General features: G+C 51.5%; 7 protein-coding genes across 7 annotated transcripts; 4 read left to right on the forward strand and 3 right to left on the reverse strand.

Annotated features, from left to right (window-relative positions):
- Positions 1-3: 3 nt before the first annotated feature.
- Positions 4-679, forward strand: ASPACDRAFT_51937 (YbhB/YbcL family Raf kinase inhibitor-like protein; the record flags this gene model as incomplete). The annotated part of the gene is made up of 2 exons (XM_020202550.1): positions 4-154; positions 228-679. The coding sequence occupies 2 exons, from the start codon at positions 4-6 to the stop codon at positions 677-679; spliced, it is 603 nt and encodes a 200-aa protein (XP_020056455.1).
- A 5,103-nt stretch (positions 680-5,782) lies between these two features.
- On the forward strand, positions 5,783-8,929 carry ASPACDRAFT_118038 (putative C6 transcription factor). The gene is made up of 4 exons (XM_020196130.1): positions 5,783-6,970; positions 7,027-7,286; positions 7,336-7,561; positions 7,626-8,929. Exons 1-4 carry the CDS (start codon positions 6,123-6,125, stop codon positions 8,695-8,697), a joined length of 2,406 nt encoding a protein of 801 aa, XP_020056456.1. The 5' UTR covers positions 5,783-6,122; the 3' UTR covers positions 8,698-8,929.
- A 110-nt stretch (positions 8,930-9,039) lies between these two features.
- On the forward strand, positions 9,040-10,805 carry ASPACDRAFT_118039 (SDR family oxidoreductase). Its single transcript, XM_020196131.1, has 4 exons — positions 9,040-9,758; positions 9,853-9,960; positions 10,018-10,174; positions 10,268-10,805. The coding sequence occupies exons 1-4, from the start codon at positions 9,418-9,420 to the stop codon at positions 10,445-10,447; spliced, it is 786 nt and encodes a 261-aa protein (XP_020056457.1). The 5' UTR covers positions 9,040-9,417; the 3' UTR covers positions 10,448-10,805.
- A 1,127-nt stretch (positions 10,806-11,932) lies between these two features.
- Positions 11,933-12,998, reverse strand: xanC (transcription factor xanC; the record flags this gene model as incomplete). Its single annotated transcript, XM_020201139.1, has 3 exons — positions 11,933-12,270; positions 12,322-12,831; positions 12,887-12,998. 3 exons carry the CDS (start codon positions 12,996-12,998, stop codon positions 11,933-11,935), a joined length of 960 nt encoding a protein of 319 aa, XP_020056458.1.
- Positions 12,999-17,583: 4,585 nt separating this feature from the next.
- On the reverse strand, positions 17,584-19,046 carry ASPACDRAFT_28025 (putative cytochrome P450; the record flags this gene model as incomplete). The annotated part of the gene is made up of 2 exons (XM_020199531.1): positions 17,584-18,872; positions 18,938-19,046. 2 exons carry the CDS (start codon positions 19,044-19,046, stop codon positions 17,584-17,586), a joined length of 1,398 nt encoding a protein of 465 aa, XP_020056459.1.
- A 1,315-nt stretch (positions 19,047-20,361) lies between these two features.
- ASPACDRAFT_51941 (uncharacterized protein) lies at positions 20,362-21,840 on the reverse strand (the record flags this gene model as incomplete). The annotated part of the gene is made up of 3 exons (XM_020202551.1): positions 20,362-20,798; positions 20,866-21,046; positions 21,088-21,840. The coding sequence occupies 3 exons, from the start codon at positions 21,838-21,840 to the stop codon at positions 20,362-20,364; spliced, it is 1,371 nt and encodes a 456-aa protein (XP_020056460.1).
- Positions 21,841-23,048: 1,208 nt separating this feature from the next.
- On the forward strand, positions 23,049-25,430 carry ASPACDRAFT_42704 (anaphase promoting complex subunit CDC16; the record flags this gene model as incomplete). Its single annotated transcript, XM_020201140.1, has 2 exons — positions 23,049-23,145; positions 23,227-25,430. 2 exons carry the CDS (start codon positions 23,049-23,051, stop codon positions 25,428-25,430), a joined length of 2,301 nt encoding a protein of 766 aa, XP_020056461.1.
- Between the last annotated feature and the right edge of the window lie 182 nt (positions 25,431-25,612).

The raw sequence follows: 25,612 nt of genomic DNA on the forward strand, positions 1-25,612 counted from the left end.
ACCATGCGCACCACCACTATTCTCTCGTCGGCGCTCCTCGCAGCAACATCATTGGCACAGACTCCAGTAGGGAGCTGGCCAGAAACGCAAATCAATTTAGGCGCATCTTTCGGAAACGAGACCGTTACCCCGGGTCTATGGATCAATCCCGACGGTATGGTATCCAATGCATCGCAGTCCTTCAAACCGCCACAATCTTTCAACACACTAACTCAATCATTCTTTAGATGTGACATCCGCACCATCCATCTACCCCGGCAAGGTCAAGCATGCCTACCCAGGAACCTACATGATCCTGATGCTTGACCTCAACATCCCGGACTCCGACGTCACCACAGCAGACAAGTACTCCACCCTTGTCCCTGGACTGGCAGCCAATACCACCACTCGTCTCCACTGGTGGGGTGGAAACTACACCTTGGAAGGTCGAACATTCGTCAACGCAAGCGATGCCCTAGCACCGTATACCGCCCCGCGACCCAGGGACAGCACGGAGCATGCGTATACAATTTACCTCTTCAATCAGCCGAAGGGATATGTTCCGCCTGCTGCAGCCGCCGAGGGTCTGTACTATGATCAGACCACGGATGCACGGTTCAATTTCAGCTTGGCTCCTGTTGTGGAGGCGGTGGGTCGGCCGGTGGCAGCGACATATTTTGTCAGTTCGGCGACTGACTGAGAGAATGAGGTATGATTGTAGCGGGTTCAGTTGAGAGGATGGTTGATCGGCAAGACTGTCAGGTGGCTAGGATTGGGTAGTGGTGCCAATTTTTAAAGAGTCAGGGCTTCCAGCAGTCTTTCATTCATTCTGTTACAAGAGCTCCGAAAGGAGGACCCACTGCTTGGCCCGTTCACTGCCGGTTCTTAACTAGTTCCTCTGATGGTCAGTCCTTCGTAGCTGAATTGATTGCCATCCATATTCTCCATGAGGTCTCTGATTTTCAACCGTGCCTTGAAAGTTGCTGTCCTTGTATTCGTCTTCTTCTTGCTGCCGAGTATGCAAAACTACAGGTCTGTATACATCATGTGTTTTGGGTTCCGACTAGATGCTAGGAGTCAACATTTGAAGGATACCGCCTCTATATGTGTGTGGGAATTATCGTTTCTGTAAAAGCTTCACCACTGCCTCATGACCATTCATCAACGCCTCGTCGAGTGGCGTGCAGCCTCTGCGGTCTTTCACGTCCACATCCACATTCTCTGTTGCAAGCAGAAGCTTTACCACTGCCTTATAGCCTCCCTCAGCCGCCGTGTGTAGTGGTGTCCGGCCAAAATCGTCCTGGATATCAATGTCAACCTTCTTTGTTGCAAGCAGAAGCTTTACCACTGCCTTATAGCCTCTCTCTGCCGCCGCGTGCAGTGGTGTCCGGCTATAAACGCTCTGGATATTAATGTTAACCTTTTCTGTTGCAAGCAGAAGCTTTACCACTGCCTTATAGCCTCCCTCAGCCGCCGTGTGTAGTGGTGTCCGGCCATAATCGTCCTGGATATCAATGTCAACCTTCTTTGTTGCAAGCAGAAGCTTGACCACTGCCTCTCTTCCTTTCTCTGCCGCCCAGAGCAGTGGTGTCCGGCCTAATCCATCCTTAGAATTAACATCAACCTTTTCTGTTGCAAGCAGAAGCTTAACCACTGCCTTATGACCATTTCTGGCTGCCAGAGAAAGTGGTGTCTGGTCATATATAGAATCTGGAGAGTTGATATCCACCTGTTCTGTTGCAAGCAGAAGTTTGACCACTGCCTCCCTGCCCTCGTCTACCGCCCAGAGCAGTGGTGTCCGGCCTAAACTATCCTTAGAATCAACATCAACCTTTTCTGTTGCAAGCAGAAGCTTAACCACTGCCTCGTAGCCATTTCCGGCTGCTCCAAAAAGTGGTGTCCGGCCAAATATATCCTTAGAGTCAACATCAATCTTCTCTGTTGCAAGCAAAAGCTTGACTACTGCTTCGTGGCCCTTTTGAGCTGCCAGTAAAAGCGGTGATCTGCCTAATTGATCCAGAAAGTTGATATTTATCTGCTGTGTTGCAAGCAGAAGCTTAACCACTATCTCGTGGCCATTGTCAGCTGCCAGAGAAAGTGCTGTCTGGCTATATTTAGAATCCGGAAAGTTGATATCCACCTGTTCTGTTGCAAGCAGAAGCTTAACCACTGCCTCATGACCATTTTCGGCTGCCAGAGAAAGTGCTGTCCGGCCAAATTTAGAATCCGTGGAGTTGATATCCACCTGCTCTGTTGCAAGCAGGAGCTTGACTACACCAGTCAGCCCTAAAAATGATGCAATCAGAAGTCTTGAATCACCCGTAGGAATGTACGTCACAGCCCGTCCATAAATAATAGACCATATTTTATATAAAACAGAGTCTGGGTCACATATTGAGAGCGTGCGTTCAATTAGCGTGTCCTCATCTCGCACACGTGCTTGATGATAGTGTGTAACCCAGTGCCTTGATGAATAATTGTCAAAATTCCTCTGGTCAATACCATTCCGATCACCAGACATTCATGAAATCCATGCAATACATATAGACGCAAGAATCCGATTTGACTCCTCTGGCACAAGTGTATGCTTCCATTCGGTACCTTGACACCTGTTCTTATCAAAAGCGAATCTGTCGCGCAAGACCAAGAATTCCTTTGCCGTTTGGTGCAGGAGGTAAACTTTTTCATCTATGATAACGACGAAGAGTCCACATAAGTCCCTGAGGGGCTTTCTGAAGCGCCCTTTCGGTTCGACATCATCACTTATAGCCGTGAATGTTTGGCAGTCCGCATTGAGGTGCAATGCCAAGGCAAGAGATAGCTCTTCCAGTGAGAACGGCTCTACCGCAGCCGTAATCATATGAAGAAGAGCTTTTGCCTTGGGTTTATCAACACTCCTGTCCAAGATTCTTTCATAGGCGCTTTCAACGGTTTTTGGAAGATTCTGTACCACTCGACGGACATTCTCTTTCGTGAAACCTGGTATGTTTTCGACAACATCTAAGGTAAGACTAACCCACAAGTAGGTTCTATTCTCAACAGCAGTCAGTTGGTGTTCGAGCATGTTGCATTCGTCTTCCTCGAGAGATTTCTCTTTACCGATATCGATCACCCGTTTCCTGATGACAAGGTTGATCTCACGAGATATTTGCTGAACCTCTTGCTCGTCATCACCGCTCAAGTGAATCGTAGGTAGTTTTGTCTCGAGATCCGAGAATCCACGACGTATGTGGTCGTATGGTCTGCTTGTCATCAAAAACTTGAGCTTGCTTTTTCGATGCGGTCTCAAGTAGAACTCTCTAACTGCTTTGATAAGTTGGGCATGGTCATGACACTCGTCTAATGCGTCCAGAATGCAGATAGTTTCCCCTTCCGTTAGACGAGAAGAAACAGATATAAGCATGTCCCATAACTCAGACCATGATTGAATAAGCTTTTCTCCCTCGGTCTCCATCTTGTTCAATTCTCTATCGTGTAGAAGCTGGGGCTGCGCAATGAATAGTTGACGCAAGATGGCTGCCAGTGCGCCTGCTGCGCTTCTCTGATCTGGAAAGTCGTCTTTGAAGAAGAAGTAACAAACGGTTCGTTTATTGTCGTTGAGAAGAAGGTCATCAACCAGGTATCTAGTTAAGACTGACTTGCCGCAACCTGGATCGGCTGAGACCCATAAGAGACCAGCGAGGTCATCGGGAGAACTCTGTTGCCACTTCTGAAAGGTACCATGTGTGGTGAACCATTCACATGTTCCAGGCACACGCCTGTCATTTCTGTTTTTGCGATCCTTGTAGGGGCAAGTGTAGAGTAACTTCAGAAACTCTCTGATCCTCTCATCTCGAGCCGATGTTGTTGCCCATAGATCGCGTTGGTATGCAGCATTGCGAATCACTTCAATTCGATCTAGAAGATCCTGGTGCTTCTGCCTTGCGCCTCTTGCTTCAATGAGGGAAGTTGTAGTTTCGATGAACTTTTCATGTCTCTCAATATCTTGGCACAGGCTAGCCCATCCGTCCGAGTCAAAGAAGTTTCTTAGAAACTGTGCAGCTGAGCGTCTATGTAGGTAGCAGAGAGCGCGTGCCTGGAACTCGAGAATCTTGCAGCAAAGCGAGGTCAAAAACTCCTTAAGTTGTTTTAGAAGGTCTGTTCCCTGGCCTGTCTGGGAAGTCAGGTACAGATCTTCCCTCGCGCGAAGTCGAATCATGGACTCGGAAATCAGGTCCAATCCTCGGAGAAGGACGGCGTGCTGTTCTACTGCTTGGATAATCATCTTCATGATGTAAGTAGTCTGTGAACCACAGAGAGCGACGGCGAGTGCATTAAATCAGGGCTTACCGTAAAGCACACCATGACACCCGCGCAGGCAATCGAGGCGGGCGGGCTTGCACTTGCAGCCGTACTGACAACCTCCTTAACGGCGAGGATGTTTTTGAACACTTTGTTGAGCTGGTCTCGCACAACAACACTATGGTCTCCCAGATCAACTTCCCATTTTTTTGTTTCGGCTTCAGCTGTTTTGGCATTGAGGAGTTTGCACAGTTGTTCGTGGTAACTTGGATCACCGCGTTCCAGATCAAGACGATATTGAGATTCCAGTATATCCATCGACTCCGATAGGACTTCGGCCAGCTCAGGGTTCTGTTTCATTTTTTGCTCGGCTGAGATCCAGAGATCGCTGGGTGGAGAGATTGATCGGGGGTGCTTTTCTGGCTTGCATTCCAACTCCTTTGGTGAGATTTTATTTTCCTTTTTCGGTAGAATTTTGTCTTCGGACGGTGTTTTCTCTTTGTGTCGCCGTAGTTTCTTGAGCAACCACTTAGGCTTAGAGCGGAGATCAGGCATGGTAGTGACTCGCGTCGAATCTTGCTGTTGGAGACGATGAGAGACTTTCTGTGTTGACTTTCAGGAGGATTGTCACCGGTACTTTTAGAACGGCACTAAACCATTGGAAGTTGGGTGCTAGTTCGCTTATATGTTTGCTTCCTATCACCGGACTCCGCCCCCTCATTGATGTGTTAGTGCGGCTGAACAGCAGGGATACGACAATGCCGATCGCCATCACAAGAAAAGAATTCAGAACATCAATCAATTGCAGTCTACTCTCGAAAAAGAGACGGAGTGGCCTTGCGTATTGCTTTGGGACCTCCGTTGATACAACTACCGTAATGGATTTGAGAGCGTCATCCGACCGAGACCAGAAGCATTCATTGCGATTGAGGTGGTAGGTTCATAATCGGATGTTGATTGTGTGATTCTTCATTTGTGATGCATCGAGCAGTATTGCAGATGGCCATTGCCAACCACAATCACCATATGTCCATACCATTTGCGTTAAACTGCTATGGGTAGGGTGGTAAGCGGGAGGTAGTTATAGATCGGATGTTGTATATCTTTCTGGAAATTATACACCAAGCTTCTTGCCTTGTATATTGTGAACAATCTTAGGTGGCCCAGAGAAAGAATGTCAATCTAAGCTAAAGGAGTCAGTCGATCGAAAAGAAACATGAAGGTTCTTTGCAATGATAAAGAAGCCTAGTAGCAGTCCCTCCGGATATATGAGCGACTAAGCACTATATCTATATCATAGATCGAACGGATAGTACGCAAGGCAGCAAGGCAGCAAGGCAGCAGGGCAGCAGGGCAGCAGGGCAGCAAGCATTAATCTACGGCATTGCGTCATTCGATTCCTGATAGGGCTTAGGGCTGGGCGAACCCATGATCGACTCCCCTCATATCACGTGAGAAGCTGCCATCGATTGCTTAGTCAAGTGGGCCTCCCCAAAGGGCTGTTTTCCAGTCAAACCTGGCGGCGGTTTCCAATCTTGCGCCCTGCTACCTCGGGAGCACATTCTCGTCAAGCAAGCCATGTTGGGCCCCTCGACATCCACGCTACACCTTGCACAGTCATTCATGGACTGATTCTCTCCTCATCTTATCAAACACATTCAATGTGAACACTGGAAATACCCTGCTCAGTGCCCGCGCCGCATTCGTTATCCCGCCTAATCCCGTCATCTCCGCTGTTGTGTTCGCATGTTCTAGCTTCGAGATAGCAGTCCGCACACATTCTTAAACCGACAATCCTTCACTTCTGAGCGGAAGCTCCTCGAAACCCACCTCTCGTCTCTTCGCTCACTTCACCACCTACAATGACTTCTCCGTATCAGTCGTCCATCTCGTACTCGCCGTCAGTCGCTGGTCCCGACATGGCGGGCACGTCCCGGGCCATCGCCGACCTGCCTCAATCCCAAGTCGACGCGATTATCCGCACAAAACGGAAGGCGCGCGAACCCAAGGCCTGCTACCCCTGTCACGCTCGTAAAGTGAAATGTGACCGTAATCTTCCCTGCGATGGCTGTGTCAAGCGCGACCATGCCGACCTCTGCTCCTACGAACGGCCCTCCAAGAAGCGCATCATGACGGGCTCACTTCCGCAATCATATAGTCCAACGGTCCCTGGGGAGACCATCATAATTCCGCCCGAGCCTCTAGCACGCCCGAAACCAGAGGCGCCAGTCAATCGACCAAGCTTGGTGGGCCAGGTAGGGCCCGGGCGAGTATCGATCGCGCGCGAGGAATGGGACAATGTTCGCACTCGGTTGCGGGAGATGGAGCAAACAATCAGCAATCTACGGGTCGGACTCGAGAGAGCCGAAGATGGACACGGTTCTTCGCTGGAGACCGGGAGCATTCAGAGTGGTGATGCCAGTAGTCGGTCGAAGGCTGCTTCCCCGGAGCGGGAGGGCATCCATGCGCCCAACACCTTTGGTGAAGGCACGGTGCACCTGGGGTCCCGGTCGGTGTTGGCGTACATCCTCAACAACAAGTCTGGATCCGATCAGCTTCAGGCCTTGCTGGAAGGTGGGATCTTGCCGAAGCTGGGCCTGGACAACGAATCGGCAACGTATCCGTTTGTTGACCTCTGGTCTTCTGACATGTCAACTTTCGACATCAGCGCCGTCTGCAGTGCCCTTCCTTCCGACCAGCAGTGCAAAGAGTCAGTTTGCATCTACCTGTACATGAGGAATTAATGCTAACCACTTCTGCCTGCAGCTTCTTCTACTATTACCGAGACATCGCAGGCGCCATTTACCCTGTCCTCGAGGATGTTCCACAATTTGAGATGAATCTTCACCTTCTGCTAAGTAACCGAGCATCGATGGGTGGTGTATATCGCGCCGATGCAGACCAATCCCAGAAACCTTTTGGTGTAACTATCGCCTACATGGGATTGTTGTTCGCCGTGCTCGCCTCTGGCTGTCAATCGTCGGATCTCTCGGGCAAAGAGCGAGAGTTGACATCTCAAGTCTATGGTTCGTCTTTTTCTACCCTCATCTCGTCGGCACTTACTGACTATAGTAGTGTGCTGCTCATACCAGTGTCTGCGTATGACCAACTTCCTCTCGCAGCCGACGATAGATGCCATGCAGACACTACTCGTCATCGGCAACGTCTTGTCGTACAATATGAACCCGGGAATTTCCTACGTACTTCTCGGTATGACGCTTCGGATGGGCTTGGCCCTCGGTCTACATGTCGAGTCCAGTCGCTTCTCAGCTGCAGAGCGTTATCGCCGCCGCCACGTTTGGTATGTTGCATTTAGCCCCAACACGAAATGACGTGCGAGGAAATATGATTCTAACTATAGACAGGTGGTCGATGGCATGGCAAGACAGCCATTTCTCACTTTCCTATGACAGGCCCTCTACGACCGCTGTGTGCCAGCCCGAAATCGCGTATCGTGACGATCCAAAGCCTGGTGAAATCTCATACTTTGAGACGCTGTGTCGAGTCATTGGTCTTGCGTTGGAAGTTGTTCGCAGTCGCATGCTGAGTCCGCACTCGCAACTAAGCTACAAGACTATCCAGGGCTACAAGGAACGCATCCAGCAGATCATGATAGAGGCCAAGCCGCACCTTCGGGATCGTAAATACTGTCTCTCTGCCACGGAGCACCTCGAGCGAGTCGTCCTCAAATTGCACACGTCATACTTCTCCTCTGAGCTTTATCGGCCAGCGTTGAAGCTAGCGGGAGAAACGGCCGACCCAGCCGCAGCCAGTATGCGTGCCGACTGTGTCAACAATCTGATGACGACGGTGGAGGCGTACATCGAAATGCATACTGTCAGTTCACATGCGTCTCGATCGTGGATTGCTCTACAGCGAGCCATCAGCTCTATTTTTCTGTTGGCTGTTACCGAAGAATCCAAAACCATCCCCCGTTTCTGGAGCTTGTTGCAGCAGCTCAAGGTCATTATCTCTGAGCGAGCGAACGCCGAGCTTGACTTTAACTCGACTGATGCCGCTGCTCCTCAGACAGATGGGGCCGCTCCCCCAACGCTCAGCACCATTCCTCGAGCACCTAGCACTGCCGCCCCGAGTCCAGCAGGCTTGAACTCTGCATCACCCGGATCCGTTGGTGTCGGTGTTGATACGCAGACGCAGTGGGCCAAGCCGTTGACTAAAACCCTCCGCGCATTGGAGAAACTCGAAGCAGCTTTCACCACCCAGGCCGCTCGAGCCGCCGGTCAGGCCGGCTCCCCAGCGTACCTTAACCCGCATGCAGGGTCCAGCATGGGAGTTGCCGGTGTAGCAGCTAGTATGACACCGAGCCTCGGATCTCTGCCGCCTCCGACTCCGGAGAGTTCGACCAGCGGCGAGTGGTCCATACCTAATATCCTCGATCGTGCGGCCGAGTACATTCATCCACCCTTGTGGAGCTGAGCGCGATAGTAGGAGGAGGGTAATGAACATCATACTGGCGTTTGTGTGGCTCTTTAGCATTTACTGAGATGGTGGGGTTAGCTGGGACTAGGCGATTATGATCACTGCTGGCGTATTGTAGGTGGAGTTTGAAAATGGGTTCACGTTGTTGTCATTAGATACTCCCTCTTCATTCTAATTTATCTATGTGTAGTGTATTCAAGGAATGGCACACGTTCGTGTTTCCGCTGTGGTTTGTTTGTTTCTTTCCATCATTAAGTTTGTACCGAGTAAAACTGGGGCTCAATCTCCGTTATCGCCGGATCAATGACCTCATCGCCAAACTGCAGCCTGTTTCCATAGCGTCCGCAGTGGACGAAGATGCCTCCTGGATGTACTTTGGCATCTTGCTGACACACTACTTACCTCTGTTTTCAGAGCACGGACTTGGGACAGAACATCTCGTCGGTTCTTCGATCTACAATACCAATTACAAATCCAACGCATTGAGGGATGCTGGGCCACGTCCCGCTCGACTAGACCGGAACCCGAGCACTTAACTCCGCAATACACTCTTCATCAGCAACAGTATATGAACCACATCCACCTCAACCACAGAGCCATAGCATCACAATCCACAGTCTACAGTCTACAGTCTACGGCTCACACAGTTTGAACTATTCTCATCCCCAATCTCGAAGTGCTTCCAAACAATCCACCAATTCAGCACCCTCAAGAATCATGACGACCTACCTGATAACCGGCGCAACCCGCGGCATCGGCCTCGAACTCACGCGCCAACTGGCCGCCAAACCCGCCACGGAAGTTGGCCAGATCTTCGCCGCCGCGCGATCATTATCATCACCGTCACCATCATCGACAAAAACCAGCCAAACGCCATCCGACTTCCAGGCCCTTTTGAAAGAGCATCCCTCGCGCATCACGCCCGTCCCCCTCGATATCACCGACGAAGCCGGTGTGCGACGAGCCGCGCAGTTGGTCGAGCAGGCGCTGGAGGGCCGGGGATTGGATGTATTGATCAACAATGCGGGGGTGATGGGGCGGGGGTCGTTGATGGAGATGTATTTCCCCCTCCCTTGCCCCTTCTTTACCTATTCTCGAAGTAAAAGTGTCAGTAGACAATACCTCAAGACTCACATGGAATGGGGAACGCAGGAACGACCTCACATCCTCCTTCAACGTGAATGTCAACGGCCCGCATCTCGTCACGCGCGAGTTCCTCCCGCTTTTGCGGAAGGGCACCACGAAGAAGATTGTGAATATGTCAGTTGTCTACCTTTCTTCCCCATTCCACTTTCTAAAAGATACTGACGAAAACAGCTCCACAACCCTCGGCTCCTTCGCGATGCAATCAGTCTACCGGGAGGCAATGAGTCAGTCGTACAAGATCACCAAGGCGGCGCTGAACATGCTTACTGTGCTGTATGCGCAGGAACTCGAGCAAGAAGGGTTCGCGGTGTTCTGCATTAGTCCGGGGGTGCGTTTGTTCCTTTCTTCTATCCTTCCTTCTGTGGCTGAGATCTAGTCAAAGAAGAGAATCAAAGTAAGCCTAATGCTAATTCTACCGCAGTGGCTCCAAACCGAGATGGGCGGTCCGCGGGCGGATCTCCCGGTGGCCGACGGCGTGCGCGCAACGCTGGAGATCATCCTCAACAAGGGGAAGGAGGGAAACGGGCGGTTTTTCAATATCCACATTCCGGGCTGGAATTCGGGGTGGAATCGGTATGATGGCGGGGAGTGTGCGTGGTAGGTCTGTTGCGATTCTGCTCAGTAACGTAGGGGGAAAAGGATGGATGAATGGTATAGGAACGAAACGAACACCTTTCGCTATGGTCAAATGCAGTTTCATTCGAATCTACAGAGGCTCCTGCTGCTTAAAGCAAAGGTCGTAGACAAGGATGCTCAACCCCGAACTTCCCTCGGAGAATGTTACCAATCCCATCCACCCATTCATCCATCCATCCGAACAAACAAAAAGCATCACCAGCAACCAGACAGCACTGAGCAACCAAATCAGTCCCAATCCCAAGAAAACCGGTTACTGAATACAATCCCTCCTGCGAACGTCTCCCACAAACCCGAGCCCTCTCTCAAAATTAGCCCTCCCCCTTTTTTCCCACGAGAACCCCCAGTTCCTCCCCAAACAAAAGCCAAAAGCAAGAAGAAAAAAAGCAAACATCCTGCTCCACCTCCACCTCCACCTCCTTCCATCGTATGCCATGCACCACGGCCCGATTGTCACTTGTCTTGTCTGTCACGGTCACTGGATTCAAAATTCCTGTACCCCCAGGTGTATGTATGTATGTATATACTGCGTACCACCACTTCGCTGGAGTGTACCACTTCCTGGGAAGCAGAGCATCTGTCAAGATATTTTCAGCAATGGTGACCATGATATTTCCTCACGGGTACATACATAGACGTAACATCCCTAAGCCCACGCGAGATGGGAAAAATGGAAATGTACACAACAGTGATTTTCCCACGCGGTGGCGATACCTAGAAGTACTACATTGTATATAAGAGGGCTAATGGTTGTGACTCCCTTATTGAGTATAAGTGCAAGCAAAGGGGCAAGGATACTTACAGGGAAGGGGGAAAGAATCACGGGGGTCGGTAGAATCCGACGTCTTGCTGTCCGGTCTTGGACATAACATACGATGAACTGTAGTCGAAACAGCGACTGCTGCATTTTGTTTTGTTTATTTTCTGGTGTGTGCTATGATGCATACATCTACCGTGCCCCAAGGAAGGGGATCCTGGTCTACTTTTTCTAAGACATTCAGTGCTGTTCCGCTCAGATTGGTGCGTCTTAACTCCTTTTAAGTCCATATCTGCGGTGGGTGCACTTCGGCGTTTCTGATGAGACGCAAAGCTCGTGCTGCAAACTACTGCATGCGGAACCAGGGAGGGAGAAATCGAGGACGACAAACAGTGATCAACGAGTACTGGCAGCGTATGAGTCCTAGTAACTCAGGTGAGGTCGGACTTTACACTTAGCAGCCGCCATGTTTGCTTCTTGCCACAGCAACTGTCTTCCGTGGCTCACCGCTTCATTATGTCCTGATGCTACGAGGTACTCTCCAACTACAACTCACAGTCGTCGTATCTTGCGATCTATCCTATCGCAGAGAAAGAGCTGATAAACAATCACGGGATCTGATTTAGCAGTCTATGTACCACAATCTCCTCCCAAAAACCTCGACACTGGTATATATATAAAAATGAAGTCCATTCACATCATCATCAGCTGCATGCTTTCATTGGCCGGTAGCGAATGTAGCGGGCAAACAGACGTTGAAGTACCTGCATTGACCCAGTCACTAGCTGCCATTATGCCAGGGGTTCCAGCCATCGACCCCTGGTTCTGGCACTGGCACAAGATTTCATGCAACTCAACAGGACTCGACGATCCTGAGAGTTCGACGGTGCTGCTTGTAGTCGGTGGTGATTGCGCCGTTGGCAGGCTGGTCGGCACTGAGCCATGCTGCGGATTCTGCGAGAGCACGATGATTGCCTTTGGTCGCGCTGGTCCTGTGCTCAAAGCTTGCATGATCTGTGGCAACGCGGCCTCTGTGGCAAGACGATCAGCTTTATGAGTCTGCAAGCCCGAATGCGTCTTACCTGTTGTGATGTAGTATAGCGACGATCCCGAGTACTGAGTTTGGCCATTCCATGGCTCGCAAAGAGGTGGTGTATTTGCATCAGCTGATGCGTATCCACCTGTCATTCCTTGCAGGATTTCAGAAGCATTAGAGCTAGATCGCGGGAAATAGGGTTGGTTTCGGAGGGCCGGTGGGGACATGTTCGAGGCATCTATCTCGGTGATGTCGTACAGAGGCGATGTGATTGTCATTTGCGTCGAGTACAACGGCAATGGCGCCAACGCAGAATTGCATGATGAGCAGAAATATCTTGACTGGGACATATACGCTGATGCAAAGCCGGAGGACCCGTCGGTCATCGACGAAGCGGAGCTGCCGTTGGGGTCAAAGACAGGCGAAATTCGATCCATTGTTGGCGGACCGTTGATTGAGCTGGGATGGTCCCAACCATTGAGGCTTGCAGCTGCTCGTAGTTCACTGGCGATGACACGTTCCTGAAGCTTTGCGATGCGGTCCCGGATCTTTCGACCTATGTTGCTTGTGAGTGATGGGGTTGACTGCCATCACGTATTGACCCCACTCACGATGATTTCTCTGTGACAAACGATTCTGCAATCTCCTCCGCTCAATTGGATCCTGCTTCTGTCCAGAGCTGTCGCTAGTGCATCTGTCCTCCTTGGTGGGCTGTGTCCGCATCTTCATAAATATCAAAGGGATGGGAGTAACGCGGGTGTCGAAGTACTCCTGTCAGCGTGAACAAAATTCTTCCGTAACGGCGAGCACCATACACAAGTAGCAATAAAGATAGCCGGGTGCGAGGCTGGAGGCTGGATTCATATATTCGGCGTCTTGCGGGGTTGCAATGCGTGTTTAATATGACAGAGCCTCCACGCTGCTGCGTGTTTCGCTGTCAAAACGTCAGTAGGCCGATCTTGCTGCAATCTAACCTTCCTTCCTTATAAGGATAATATGCACTCAGCTCACCGTATCCGAGAAATCAAGGGAGCCAAATCCCGGATATTCCAGGGACCTTCTGCTTATTGTGATTGGCTCGAATAGAAAATATTACGAGGTTGCGCAATGGGTGCAACATGAGGTCGGGCGTCTAACCAAGGAAAGGTCGTGGCTCGTGCTCGCAGAGCAGTATTTGAATATCCACCGTGCGTGATTACTCGAACCATTCTATATGTCTTCTCTCAGGCCCTCCAGCCAGTCAGTCAGTCATGGCTCCTTGCTTTTCCACTGCACTGGTACTTGACTCGTGACTTCTTAAGCCACGCGCTGGACGTCCTGTTTCCAGTCCGCGCTGCAATCCCGGTCCATGTCATACGCCAGGCCTTGGCTGTAAAGGTGCCCAGACAATAACGATCATAGCTCTGAGGCGCGGGCAAGGCTTCACTTGGCGCTGCTGATCATTGAAAGGTGTGTCCAACCATGATCAGCGAACAGGCTTTGCATGAATATCGAGAGGGCTAGGCCACAAAGGTCGAGCCAGATCTGCCCGCCAAATGAGTCTCAGCTGATATTATGCATCCAGCTGTCCGGACCTAGAGTTATTTTTCTCATCGAGTATACTAGTCTGGCAAGACATGCGCACGGATCCAGAGCAATAATTATATTGAACTAACCGAGCTATGCGGCAGCCGGGAACGGATGAGAGCAGGCAGGCCTGAGGCCCTGGGGCCCTGGGGAAAGGCATAAGCAAGTCATTCCAGTGCTTCGGTATACACGGCCACTCCTTGTTGCATTGTACCCGGGAGCGCCGTGTAGTATGACCATGTGTGCGGTACCCGTCAGTGCGCATCCTCGATCACGGTGCACCAGTTAGGGCTAAACGACCCTCTTGGCGTAGCTAATGACGAGCTTTCCCAAGCTAGTCTCAACAGTACAGACCAACAACAATGCAAATGATACATTTCTTGGGCTGAGCATCATGAGAGTGAGATTAAAATTAGCTCAACATCCTAGCCTCGAAATGGTATGGCTGGCGTACCGTCACGGTAGCGATTGGGAAGGTGAACCAGTTGCATGACCGGTAATACTCGACCATGGCTCGATTGGATTGCATGTAGGCCAAATGCTAATTGAAAGTATGGAATTACTGAGTACCGGTCAGGATAAAAATTTTTTGCAGGCTTAGTGTCCATCATCGCTCGGAGAGACAAGGCTCTCCTACTATGGGCGGATCCGAGAATGGCGATTGGTGGTGGTTCGAGGGGGGAGTATTGAGTGGCAGTGTAGAATTTGTCGCTTAGGATGCCTGAGCTCAGCTTCACGGCTGATCTGTCGTCAGCATCGAGCGAGCCCTGACGTGGGTTGCCCCGAAGACCAATCAATCGATTTCCTGGCAAGCGAGGTTGGAGAGACTGAAGCCGACGGGCAGATGAGACAGCGTGCCAGATCATCAAGGGCGATAGATCCCAGCTCCGAGTCAATGGAAAGGCAGACCAGGGTATTCGTATCCGGACTGGCGTGTTTTGGATGTGAATTGGCCAGACGGTCACTGGCAAATGATCCAGCTTCTGTGTTACCCCCGATGAATCTGGAGCAACTTTGAGCCGTCCTTGGAAGAGACCCGTGATTGTGTGGTAGCACCGATCTCGGGTAACTGGGAAGAAGCAAGAGGGAAGAACGAAGATGGAAGTGGAAGCTGATGGTGGAATCTCTTTGGATGGATGGGATAAGGCAATGGCACTCGTCCCGTGACTGAGTCTCTTCCCTGTCTGAAACACACACACACACATACATTGCACTTGCACTTGCACTTACACACCTTCTCTATCTCTCTTCCTCTTTTGCTCCACCCTTTCTGTCACTCTCTCGTTCGGTCAGTCTGATCAACAGCCCATCCTAGTTGCATCAGATTGAAGACATGTATCGGATCAAAGATTGATAGCAGACAGACATCCTCAAAAGCAAGCATGAATTGGTTTAAAATCCTCATTATTCCCTGTTGTGACACATTTCCATCGCAGTCAATCATCTCTCCCACTGCGGCCCTTCTCAAATTAATACCCAGCTTCAGGACATGGACGGAAAAACCGGTTACTTTTCACTTACCGCTGTCGGCTTCAACCGATCATGAATCTGGGCATGGTTGAACCTCCTCCATGGCATTGCTTGAGCGAGTCTAGACGTCAGTTGTCATTCTTGACCAGGTACCCCCGTTACTCTGTTTCCATCTGCTTCTTTCCCCAACTCCCTCGTGTTCCAGAGAGAGCTTTGGGCATGATTTCCTCCAAGCCCATCACCATGGCTAATGGGACCGCAAGAATGCTGAGTCGCCTGAGGAGTACCGCACTGATACGCTCTCTAAGTGCTACAACATGCTAATCTCAAAAGCTCAAGAAGGCTACATGAATCGGAGACAACCGACCAAGTTAAGAACGAAGTTGACACTCACGCTTACCCCCACATCACAATCAAGAAATAAAATTATGGAGTTCGGGCATCTAGCCCCACATCACGGCAACGGCGCTTGCGAAAGGTGTTGCAATCAGGGCCGGGGCGACTTATTTTCGGAGGGCCCTACAAGAACAGACGTCGACGCATTGCATTTGATCACATGTCATGGGGAGGGAGGGGCTGAGGGGAGCGTGCTTTTGTCCATCGACGTTCGCCTGTTGGACAAGGACATCCGAGCGAATTGACTGGATCCCCAGTTGTATGACCCCAGAGATGGCACAGAAAGGCGAATCGGATTTTCATTCAGACGGTCTGTTCGACCACCGTGGGAGGATGGCTGTCTGCAATGATCGGTTGCACTGCGAAGTGGCTTGAACTCTGCTGATCGTCGTTTAGGCTATAATGTCTCGGTATGAGCAGGTCGCGTGCGGTAGCAGGGTACTATACCCATAAAGCTTGGGATCCGGTCAGAATCGCCCCTCGTCAGCTCTGGAGTGAGGACTGTAGATAGCAGCAAGGAATGAGGCTCAGCTCACTCACTCTCTTCAGCGATTACTCCGCTTCTGTAGCTCGAGTGTGTAGTCAATTATGGGGACCTTCATGTATTTTCTGGTGGACAAAAAGATATATTTCAAGCATGACACGCAACTCATACAACCCTTGGGTGACTCTCAGGACGGCAACCTCTACCACAGCAGCTGCCTCTGGTCCACCACCGATAGGTTCCAGGCCCTCTAAGCTCTTACGTGGAGACAGATGCTCACGGATCGTCTGCGTTGGTGGCGTTGGTGCGAGGCAAGCACTACTCCACTGCGTGAGATCATCATTCTTATACCGCTTCTGAGGCAAGATATGATGAAGCTCCCAGCGAATCATATACAGGAGATAAGCTCCCAAGGCCACTTTCGTCACAATCAATCTACAGAGACTCGAGACGTGACTCTTTTACGTCAACATATTTTGTGTATACTTGTTTTTCTTCCTGGTATATCTATAGATGCACCCTTTATCTTCAGAATTCTACCTTGCCTCAATATAACTACTTCTCGTGGCAAAGGGAGAAAATTCGATCAATTCTCAAAAAAAACAGAATCTGTTACATATCTTATAACAGGCCAGAGTCGCTTGAGATTGAGATATACCTCTATGTTAGGTCCTCCTCCAATCTTAGGTCACCAGACGATGCCCTCCCTGAAACTCACCTGGTTTACTCCCACGGGAATCAGCGAGACGGCTACAGTGGCGACGGCACCACCTCAAAATTATATACACCCGGCAGATCTGACATCCGCTTGAAACTTCCCACTTATAGTATTGACAGTCAGCACTCTCTGTACCTCAATAACATTGCCATTAATTCCAGTTCCCGGATCATGGAGTCCATCGCCAACTTGCAAGTCTCGGCTATGTATAATCCTGCCTACTAAGACGCGGGCCGTACCGTCTATTCCATGGATCGATAGATCCTATCACAGGATGAAAGGTCTAGGCCCCACAACAATCCCGTGGCTGTGGCAAACCCAAGCTCAGTGACTACGATTAAGCAGGAGCTGAAAGATGCGAGGTTGGGACCGTGAGCCCGACACGAGTCGAACGCGCATACTCTCAGAGGTAGTTGGCAGGCTACGTTCTTACCTGGGTAAGTCAGATGAATACTACAAGTCGAAGTCGAAGTAGAAAGGAGCTGGGCAATACGAACAAGTTGGACAGAAATCCAGATAATAAATAGCATTAGATCATAGATGGGTCAAAAGAAAGGTCGAATGATCCGGAGTAGTACCACGGAACATGCAACATGTAGCATACATTACTAACGCAATTTGGATATCATGAGGATAAGACACAGAATGGGAAACTTCAAAGACCACCAGAGGCTCTAGCCTGCTCGGGGTCGGGGCCCTGTGACAGCGAAAAGTCCCAGCGGCTTCACAGTGAACGCGCCATTGTAGTTTTCGGTCGCCGGGTTGGTCACGTATTTCTTGTCGGCCAATTCAAATTCCACATCTTTAAGGATGCTGACCAGCGTGAAGAACGACCATTCCCACGCGTACTGCTTCCCAATACAGTGACGCTTGCCGTTTCCGAATCCTTTCTTGACACTCGACGGCAACCGGTCGTACTTCTCGCCGACCATACGCTCGGGCTTGAATGCATCGGGATCCTCGAAGATGGCCGGGTCGCGATTCACACCATACAGGATCGCGATGAGGGGTTGATCACGCGGAACTTCGTACTCGCCTCCAGCGAGGTAGACTGGGCCTTCGTCGGATGGGATGGCTTCGATATTGAAGCCAGGGGCTGGAGGGGCGAGACGCATGGCTTCGCGGAGAATGGCAGTGCAGTAGGGGAGGTTTGCCAAATGCTCGTGTTCGATCTGGGCACCGGGTCCTCCAACGACAGCATCCAGTTCTTCCCGGGCGCGCGCGATCTCCTTGGGGTTCTTCATCAGATAGTAAAGGGCGAACGCAACAAGGTTCGGTGCCGTTGCGCTGCCGATAAAGACGTTGATGATTTCGTCAATCTGTTGGACGTCGTCCAGTCCCTTTCCTGTTTCTGGATCTGTGCCCTCGATGATCGCGTGTAGCATATCTTTCTTGGCGGACGGGTTGGCGCGCCGATGTGCGATGCAGTCGGCTGAGTAATCGCGCAAAGCTTTGTTGAAGTTGTCGAACTTGCGCTGATAGAGGAGCCAGTTGAGGAACTTCGGGCGGCTAGGGCGTCGGACAGCTTCGGTGGTAGCGCCCTCCATGGCCTTGATGAGCGTCGGCTCTGGACCTTCTAGGCAGTGCAGTCGTTGGTCGAAGAAACACAGCATGTTCGCGGCATGATTAAGACGATCCAGGTCGTCGGTGACATTGACGCGCTGGCGCGGTCCAGCGGTCCACTTCCTGATCAGATCGTTCGATACCTCGCGCATGTCCGTGAAGACTTGCGCGACGGCTTCCGGGGTGACAAGGGGCGCCATGATGCGATGGGCGACGCCCCAAGAATCCATTTCACTATGGAAGGCTGTGAATAGACTCGAGTGGACTGCCTGTCGAATCTCGACGATGGGCCCGTTGACACATTTTCGGAAGCGCTTTTCGTCGCAAATTTCTTCCAGGAGGGCGGCGCCGGTGACCAGAACAATGTCGTGGCCGAGAATGGTGACTTTACAAATGGGACCTGCAAAGCAAAACAAACATTAGAACCGAGAGAATACATCAAGCCTGGAATAGGTGAAGGCTTACGATACTTGGTCGAAAGTTTGTTGAATGACATCCAGGGGTTGCCAGAGTTCACGTCGAAGAGGTTGCCGAGGAGGAAGACCCCCGGGGGCTTGGGAATTGCTGACGGCATGATGTGATGTTCGGAGGACAAACAGAGCAGAAAGCAATAAATTCAAGTCAACCAGAGGACGCAAGCCTGTGTTATAAGCCAGTCAGCCAGCCTCCACACTTTCGGTGTGTAGGCGGCGTGTCGGCTCCCCCGTGCGACCTCCATAGAGATGGTACGAGTTGTGAATGGTTCTGAAAGAGTGTAGTGGCTGCAGATCTCAGCTGAGCTGAAATCTCGCCGATTCGCGCGACGATCCCTTCGATAGTCGGTTGTTCGCGCCCTTGACGAGGCCCCACTGGCGTCACCCCAGTGGTCGAGCGCCAGAGCCGATCTCCGCACAGATCATGGTTCATCTGGAGGGTGGGAGCTACCTTGCTTGACGCCACGGGAGGGTATGCCACTCAGAATCGACCGGTTGTCAGCGAAGGGGAGGAATGCTCGTAATGTGGTCCAAGGCCCTGTCAACAAGAGCAGACTCAGTGCATTGTCTCTGTACAGTGTACATACTGGTCGCGTGAGTGATTGCACTGTCACTGCCCTGCCCTTGAAGGTCGGAGTCGATCACGGACAATCATGATGAAAGAAAGAATTTATCAAATGAAGGGATATTGCTGGTTTGTTTGGTTGAAGGAAGCGCACTCCGCAGCTGCAGCGCCAAGAAGGTCCATCGTATCTCCACTTTGGACGTGCCGTAGTGGATAAACAGACCCAATAACAACATTTCCCACCCACTGCAATCTCACCTCTGCACAACCGAGAGAAAGGAGAGGGCTTGAAGTGAGACAAGTCGTCTGACCGGAGAGGTTCGCTATCCTGCCCAAATCATGGTCGATCCCAAGTCCTTTTAGGTTGATACCAGATTCTGCAGACTAAAGTTGAGTAAGTACCAAAGTAGCATAGACCCTGTCTGATTATAGTCGAACTCTTACTGGCCGACCACTTCTCTCGGAACTGAAGCCAGGCGTCGAAGTAAGTGGTCAAAACTGGAATCGAGAGGTTGGAGACTTGGAGTTGAAGCGGGCGAGTGAGTGGAGAGCTGAAGATCGATCGGAATCCGCCTTTCCCCTCACATGACTGGCCTCTTCTCGTGAATTGAAACATCCATTGAATTGATTTTGCAAGTCACCACCAACTCAACTTACACCCATGAAACTTTCTACCCTGACGTATGTGATGCTACCAGACCTTCTTTTGTTTGCCCCAACTCGCAACACAGACTAGCGCAACGCTGATGCAATAACTACCTATTTATCATGCATGAAACCGAGACCATAGTTTGTGACTTGTCAGTAGGTTGGTTGTTGCGTCACCATCAGCTTTCAAATTCCAAGTTCCCTCAGCCCATCGCGCTCGTTGCGCTCGTTGCGTCAAATTCAAACATCATGCGACTATCCAGAAGAATGAACGACTCGTATCGGAAGCCTCGCTGCTGTTCTTGATACTTTGACTGACCCGGAACACTGCTATTCCAGACGTCACTGTACCCCTCGAAGAGCATACGCCAGTAGCATGCTTCCGCTGCCTTGGTGAGATATCGGTCGCGGAATGTCTGTACACTATTGCTGGCAATGCGTTCTGCCCGTGATGGGTCGTCCAACAACGGTTCCAGCTTGGCTGCCAAGTCATTGAAACTCCTGTCGACTTCGATGTAATTCTGGCTCGGTCCTTCTGAAATGAGCAGGTAGTGGTGATGCTGGATGTACTGCAGCTTGTGGGCTACAACAACCGAGTTGCACGCCTGGCGGTACTTCAAAGACGCGGAATAAGATCGTCCTAAGATCCATCGTCAGCGTTGCGCTTGACCAGATACAACCATCAGCGTGCAAACGCAAAAGCTTACCTTCAACGTGAGCTATGAACATGTATCGGCAATGGTCCTCTAGGCTCATAACATTCGTTCGTTGATTCCAATCCACGTGTTTGACATTACCCCACGGCTGGCCTCGCGCAGCATCCATCAGCGCGCGCCGCAGCTTAGGTGCGAAACTGGGCTTTCTTCGCCAGACAAGCTGTCTTTTCTTCTGCGACCAGGGATTTCTGTGCACTTGATGTGGTCGACTACTTGGTCGTATGGCCCAATGGAATTTTGTACATTCTCCCATGCCCAGTAGCCAGAGTCAGGCATGAGCCAAACCGCCTCTTCACCAGCAGACCTTGCAAATGCCCAGATAGGCTGGTCTTCAGTGGTCACGTCCGTGACTTTATCCTCCACGGAAAAGACAAACTCCAGATCTTGCTGGGAGGCTCGTGCGGGGTTTGTAATCAAGGCACGGTGGATCGCACTCAGGACAGCTAAAATCTTTCGTCGATGATCTTCACCTCGTGATAGCGCGTTCACCACATAAAGCTCTCCGCGATGAATGAACGCCCGCGCCATGCCATGCTTTAACGGGATGTATTCCAAGTGCTCGACGTCAAGGCCACCATGCTTTCTCCAGAATGTCCCTGCACGCAAGATATCTTCGAACAGACCTGGGAAAGCGGCCATGCACTGGGCTCGACTGAATCCTTCATTGCCGCCATCTCGTCCAGCCTCAAACTTCCAGGCCAAGACAGCAGGAAGTGCAGTCTGAGGGAGAGGCTTCTTGTGGGCGCAGTTCAGGCAGCTTGCACATTGAAAAGTGGTTGAGGTCAGACACGCACAGTGGCCCGCAGGGATTAACTGAGTAAGTAAAGGGTGGATGTATTCGCGGTCTGAGTTGACCCCGTACCAGATGAGGACGATTCCGATTACAGAGAACAGTCCCATCAAATAGATGGTATGAAGAAGATGGCTTTGTCGTAAACGCCATCGATGACTTTGAAGGAGTGCCATGATGGAGATGAGGGTGGAGGGGCTCTTCTTGTGTGGATGGTGGCTCCCATGCTGATGAGATGGCAAGGTTATGGATAGGAGAAGATAGAAAAGGCGGAAAGATGATGGTGGAAGCCTAGAGACGTCATTCACTGCAACAGTGTTCATCTCTGAGAGCCATAATTCTGTCTGTGAAAGGGGCTGTATGATGGAAGCTTTGAGATCTGAGACAACGGCTGTAAATTCGTGGCTGTCTCAAATCATGGAGCTCTAAAGAGGTCGATGCTTCCTTCAGTCGGTGATACCACTGTCATATCTTACTAAATTAGGACACTCTGAAAATCTTAGTACACGTCTGGATAGCCTTCCTTCTGATAATATCACGACGATCTGATTATAAACAGTTGCTGGCAGCCGTGGGAGCTTTGTGCTCTAAGTTACGTCTCTATGGCGCTCCGGTCTCCTTGCTGTTTTACCCTACATGACAGGATGTCCTCAACGGTGATACACTTAATGATCGTTCTGCAAATCAGCACTCAAGGATCGAGCCTAGATTGTTCACCCCCTGTACGCATAGCATCTGCATCCGACTTGCTGTATAGATACAAGGGATCCACCACTGTCCGGCGCAGTGGATCTTCAAGGGTGACTGCAGCCGGAAACACGGGCTGTCCGTCGACCAGAGACGGTGAAATGGTCAATAGTAAACGAAATCCTCTGCATGTCTCTTCTATAAGCATTTGGCATATAAAAATTGAGGTTGTTAAACGAACCATCTGGAACTACTACTACTAGGTATCTCATACTGCTACTGGGCGGTGAGCCGAACTCTCCAAACAGGCAAGCGCACAGACCACTTTCCACTTGGCAGGTTGACGCGCTTTCAGTTCCATCCATCCATAGTCCCAACTGTGTTGTCGGCTGCCATCCCCTACCTTTTCTCCCTTCAACTTGGGGCCTATACTTAATATTTTCTTTTCGACCAACTACAATAAACCCGCACTCTCTTCTCTCTGTCATCTGTGCAGACCCTGCGCAGCACTACGCACATCAGCGAACGCTTTACCGCCACTCTTTCCCGCGGACTGTTTATCCTCCCGCCAAAACAATCGTCGCCCCTCCAACCCGCCTCATGCCTCTCGGTCGATGGATGCCACCGTCGTGACCGCCCCGTCGTCCGTGAACCTCCCCCTAACAACTCCTGCGCTTTCCACGTGCTCCTCTCGCTCATGGAAAAATTCTTGCGCTCCTGGCGCCAGGATGCGCTGAACCGAGGCCAGCATGACGCAGCCATTTACATCGGCGACAAGGTGCTGGCCCTGACCAGTGAGTCCCCCGACGCTATGCGGCCGTGAGCTCTTTGCTCGCATGTCTACAGGGACTAATCTAGGGACCGCCGTGTTCCAGACAGTGACTCAGATGCCTTCTGGCTAGCACAGGTTCATTTCTCGAACAACAACTACGCCCGCGCCCTCGCCCTTCTCTCCCGCAAAGACCTCATCTCCCGAAGCACGGCTTGTCGCTACCTTGCCGCACACTGCTACATCAAGCAGAACCAGTTCGAACAGGCGCTCTCCGTCCTCGGGGACCATAATCCAACTCATCTGGTCCGCAGCAGCAACAGTCGTCGCAAGCTGCAACACGTCAACGGCCAAAGCCATGTTACTTTGCGGAACGGAAAGACAACAGCGTCGCGGATCGACCGTAGCGAGGAGCGGGAAAAAGAAGACGCAAACAATGTTCGATTTGAGGCAGCGATGTGCTATCTGAGGGGACTCTGTTTCGCGAAGCAGAATGCCTTCGACCGCGCGCGGGATTGCTACAAGGATGCGGTCCGGATCGATGTTCAGTGCTTCGAGGCGTTCGACCAGCTCATGAAGAACTCGCTCATGTCGCCTGCGGAGGAACTGGAGTTCCTCGAGTCGCTCGATTTTGATTCTGTCTCCAGCCCCGATCCGTCAGTCGCGCAAGAGGCGGCCCACTTTACCAAGATGCTATACACCACCCGACTGTCCAAGTACTCCTCCCCTACAATTCTTTCGGATGCGACCGAAACTCTTTCGACGCATTACAACCTATCAGAAAATCCGGATATTTTGCTGTCGCGGGCAGAAGCTCTATATACACAGTGTCGTTTTGCACAAGCTCTCGAACTCACCTCGTCTATTCTCTCTGCGTCGCAAACGAGTGCATCTTCGACGCAGACGGCAGCTGCAATGCACGTGTCCGCTCAAAGCCACCTTGGACATCCGCCTGCAGTCTATCCCTTACATCTGGCGTGTCTCTACGAAACCGGAGCAACAAACGCACTCTTTCTTTTGTCGCATACGCTCGCTGATCACGCTCCAGAGGAATCGTACACTTACCTCGCTATCGGTGTATACTATCTATCGGTTTCCAAGATCGCTGAGGCGCGACGGTTCTTCTCCAAAGCCTCCTTGCTGGATCCCCATTCCGCGCCAGCATGGATTGGCTTTGCCCACACTTTTGCCGCCGAAGGCGAGCACGATCAGGCGATTGCCGCGTATAGCACAGCGGCGCGGCTCTTCCAGGGCAGCCACCTGCCTCAGCTATTCCTAGGCATGCAGCATCTTGCATTAAACAACATGTCCCTTGCTCAAGAGTACCTTTCGGCAGCGTACTCCATGTCCACCGGGGACGCGTCGGGGTCTGCCCCAGCCATCCGTGCCAACCCATCTTCCGAGCTAACGTCCCTTGGTGGCGACCCTCTGGTCCTGAACGAACTCGGGGTTGTCTTCTATCACCAGAACCACCTTGAGGCGGCCGTTGAACTCTTCCGCCGGTCTCTCGCACTGGCTACATCGCTGGAATGCGAGCCTGGGGCGTGGGTAGCGACGCGAGCAAACTTGGGACATGCCTTGCGTCGCATTGGGCGATTTTCAGAATCGCTGACCGAGTTCGATGAGTGCTTACGCATTGGCGCCGCCGGCGCAAGCTTCGGGTACAGCCCATTCTTAGGTGGCAGCGGCGGGAGCGCATCGGGCGTGGCCACGTCGGGTGTCGGAGGCTACGAAGACCGCGGGCTGGTCGGCTCATTGCACACTGCTCGCGGTCTTGTATTGCTGGAGTTGAGCCGCACCATGGAAGCCGTGACAGCGCTACACGAAGCGGTACGAGTGCTCGGGGCCAGCGGGGGCGGCGATGCAGCAGGTGGCGCTGGCATCGCCGGCACACTGCTTTCTCGCGCGCTGGAGATCTGGGCACTGGAAGGCCAAGAGACCGAACAACTGGTGTTTGAAGAGACGAGAACGACAGCCAGTCGGAGCTCTACGCGATCATCAAAAGGCAAGGGGAAAAGCGTTTCCCGGCGGCGAGGGGTTCGTGAGGAATCGTACACCGAAGAATGGACCGATGAGGTGGCCCATGTTGACGCCCCCAGCGCAGCCGCGCACGCGGAGACGCTCGAAGAGAAAGTGGAAATGGAGCTGGATGACGAAGCGGACGGCATGTTGCGGCAGGCAATGAGTCGCGTGCGAGGTGGACGCAGCAGGCGACGGGTTGTTGAGGCGGAAAGTGACGAGACGCCCGGGCCTGCGAGCGGACGGAGTCGAGGAACGAGGCTGGTGCGAAGCAACACGAGGCAGCAGTGAGATGACATTGGAGCATAGACTACTGGGCGTTCGTTTGGATGAATTATACCCGGGTATTGTTGTATTCCTTGCCGATGGATCCAAAGCAGACATTATTTATTTGAGGGGGGAATGCTATTGAATGTAAAAGATGATTCGTCGCAGCGTCGCTTAGGAGAGGAGATTAAACTGTACAGACATTT

The sequence above is a fragment of the Aspergillus aculeatus genome (assembly GCF_001890905.1).
Source record: "Aspergillus aculeatus ATCC 16872 unplaced genomic scaffold ASPACscaffold_7, whole genome shotgun sequence".
Taxonomy (NCBI): Eukaryota; Fungi; Ascomycota; class Eurotiomycetes; order Eurotiales; family Aspergillaceae; genus Aspergillus; species Aspergillus aculeatus.

Excerpts from the sequence above, each read along its gene's own strand:
- ASPACDRAFT_118038 (XM_020196130.1), top strand. The coding sequence starts at position 6,123 with ATGACTTCTCCGTATCAGTCGTCCATCTCGTACTCGCCGTCAGTCGCT. Across the intron at positions 7,287-7,335 it reads GTTGACATCTCAAGTCTATG|TGTGCTGCTCATACCAGTGT; the intron begins GTTCGTCTTTTT and ends TGACTATAGTAG. Across the intron at positions 7,562-7,625 it reads TATCGCCGCCGCCACGTTTG|GTGGTCGATGGCATGGCAAG; the intron begins GTATGTTGCATT and ends AACTATAGACAG.
- ASPACDRAFT_118039 (XM_020196131.1), top strand. The coding sequence starts at position 9,418 with ATGACGACCTACCTGATAACCGGCGCAACCCGCGGCATCGGCCTCGAA. Across the intron at positions 9,961-10,017 it reads ACGAAGAAGATTGTGAATAT|CTCCACAACCCTCGGCTCCT; the intron begins GTCAGTTGTCTA and ends TGACGAAAACAG. Across the intron at positions 10,175-10,267 it reads TGTTCTGCATTAGTCCGGGG|TGGCTCCAAACCGAGATGGG; the intron begins GTGCGTTTGTTC and ends ATTCTACCGCAG.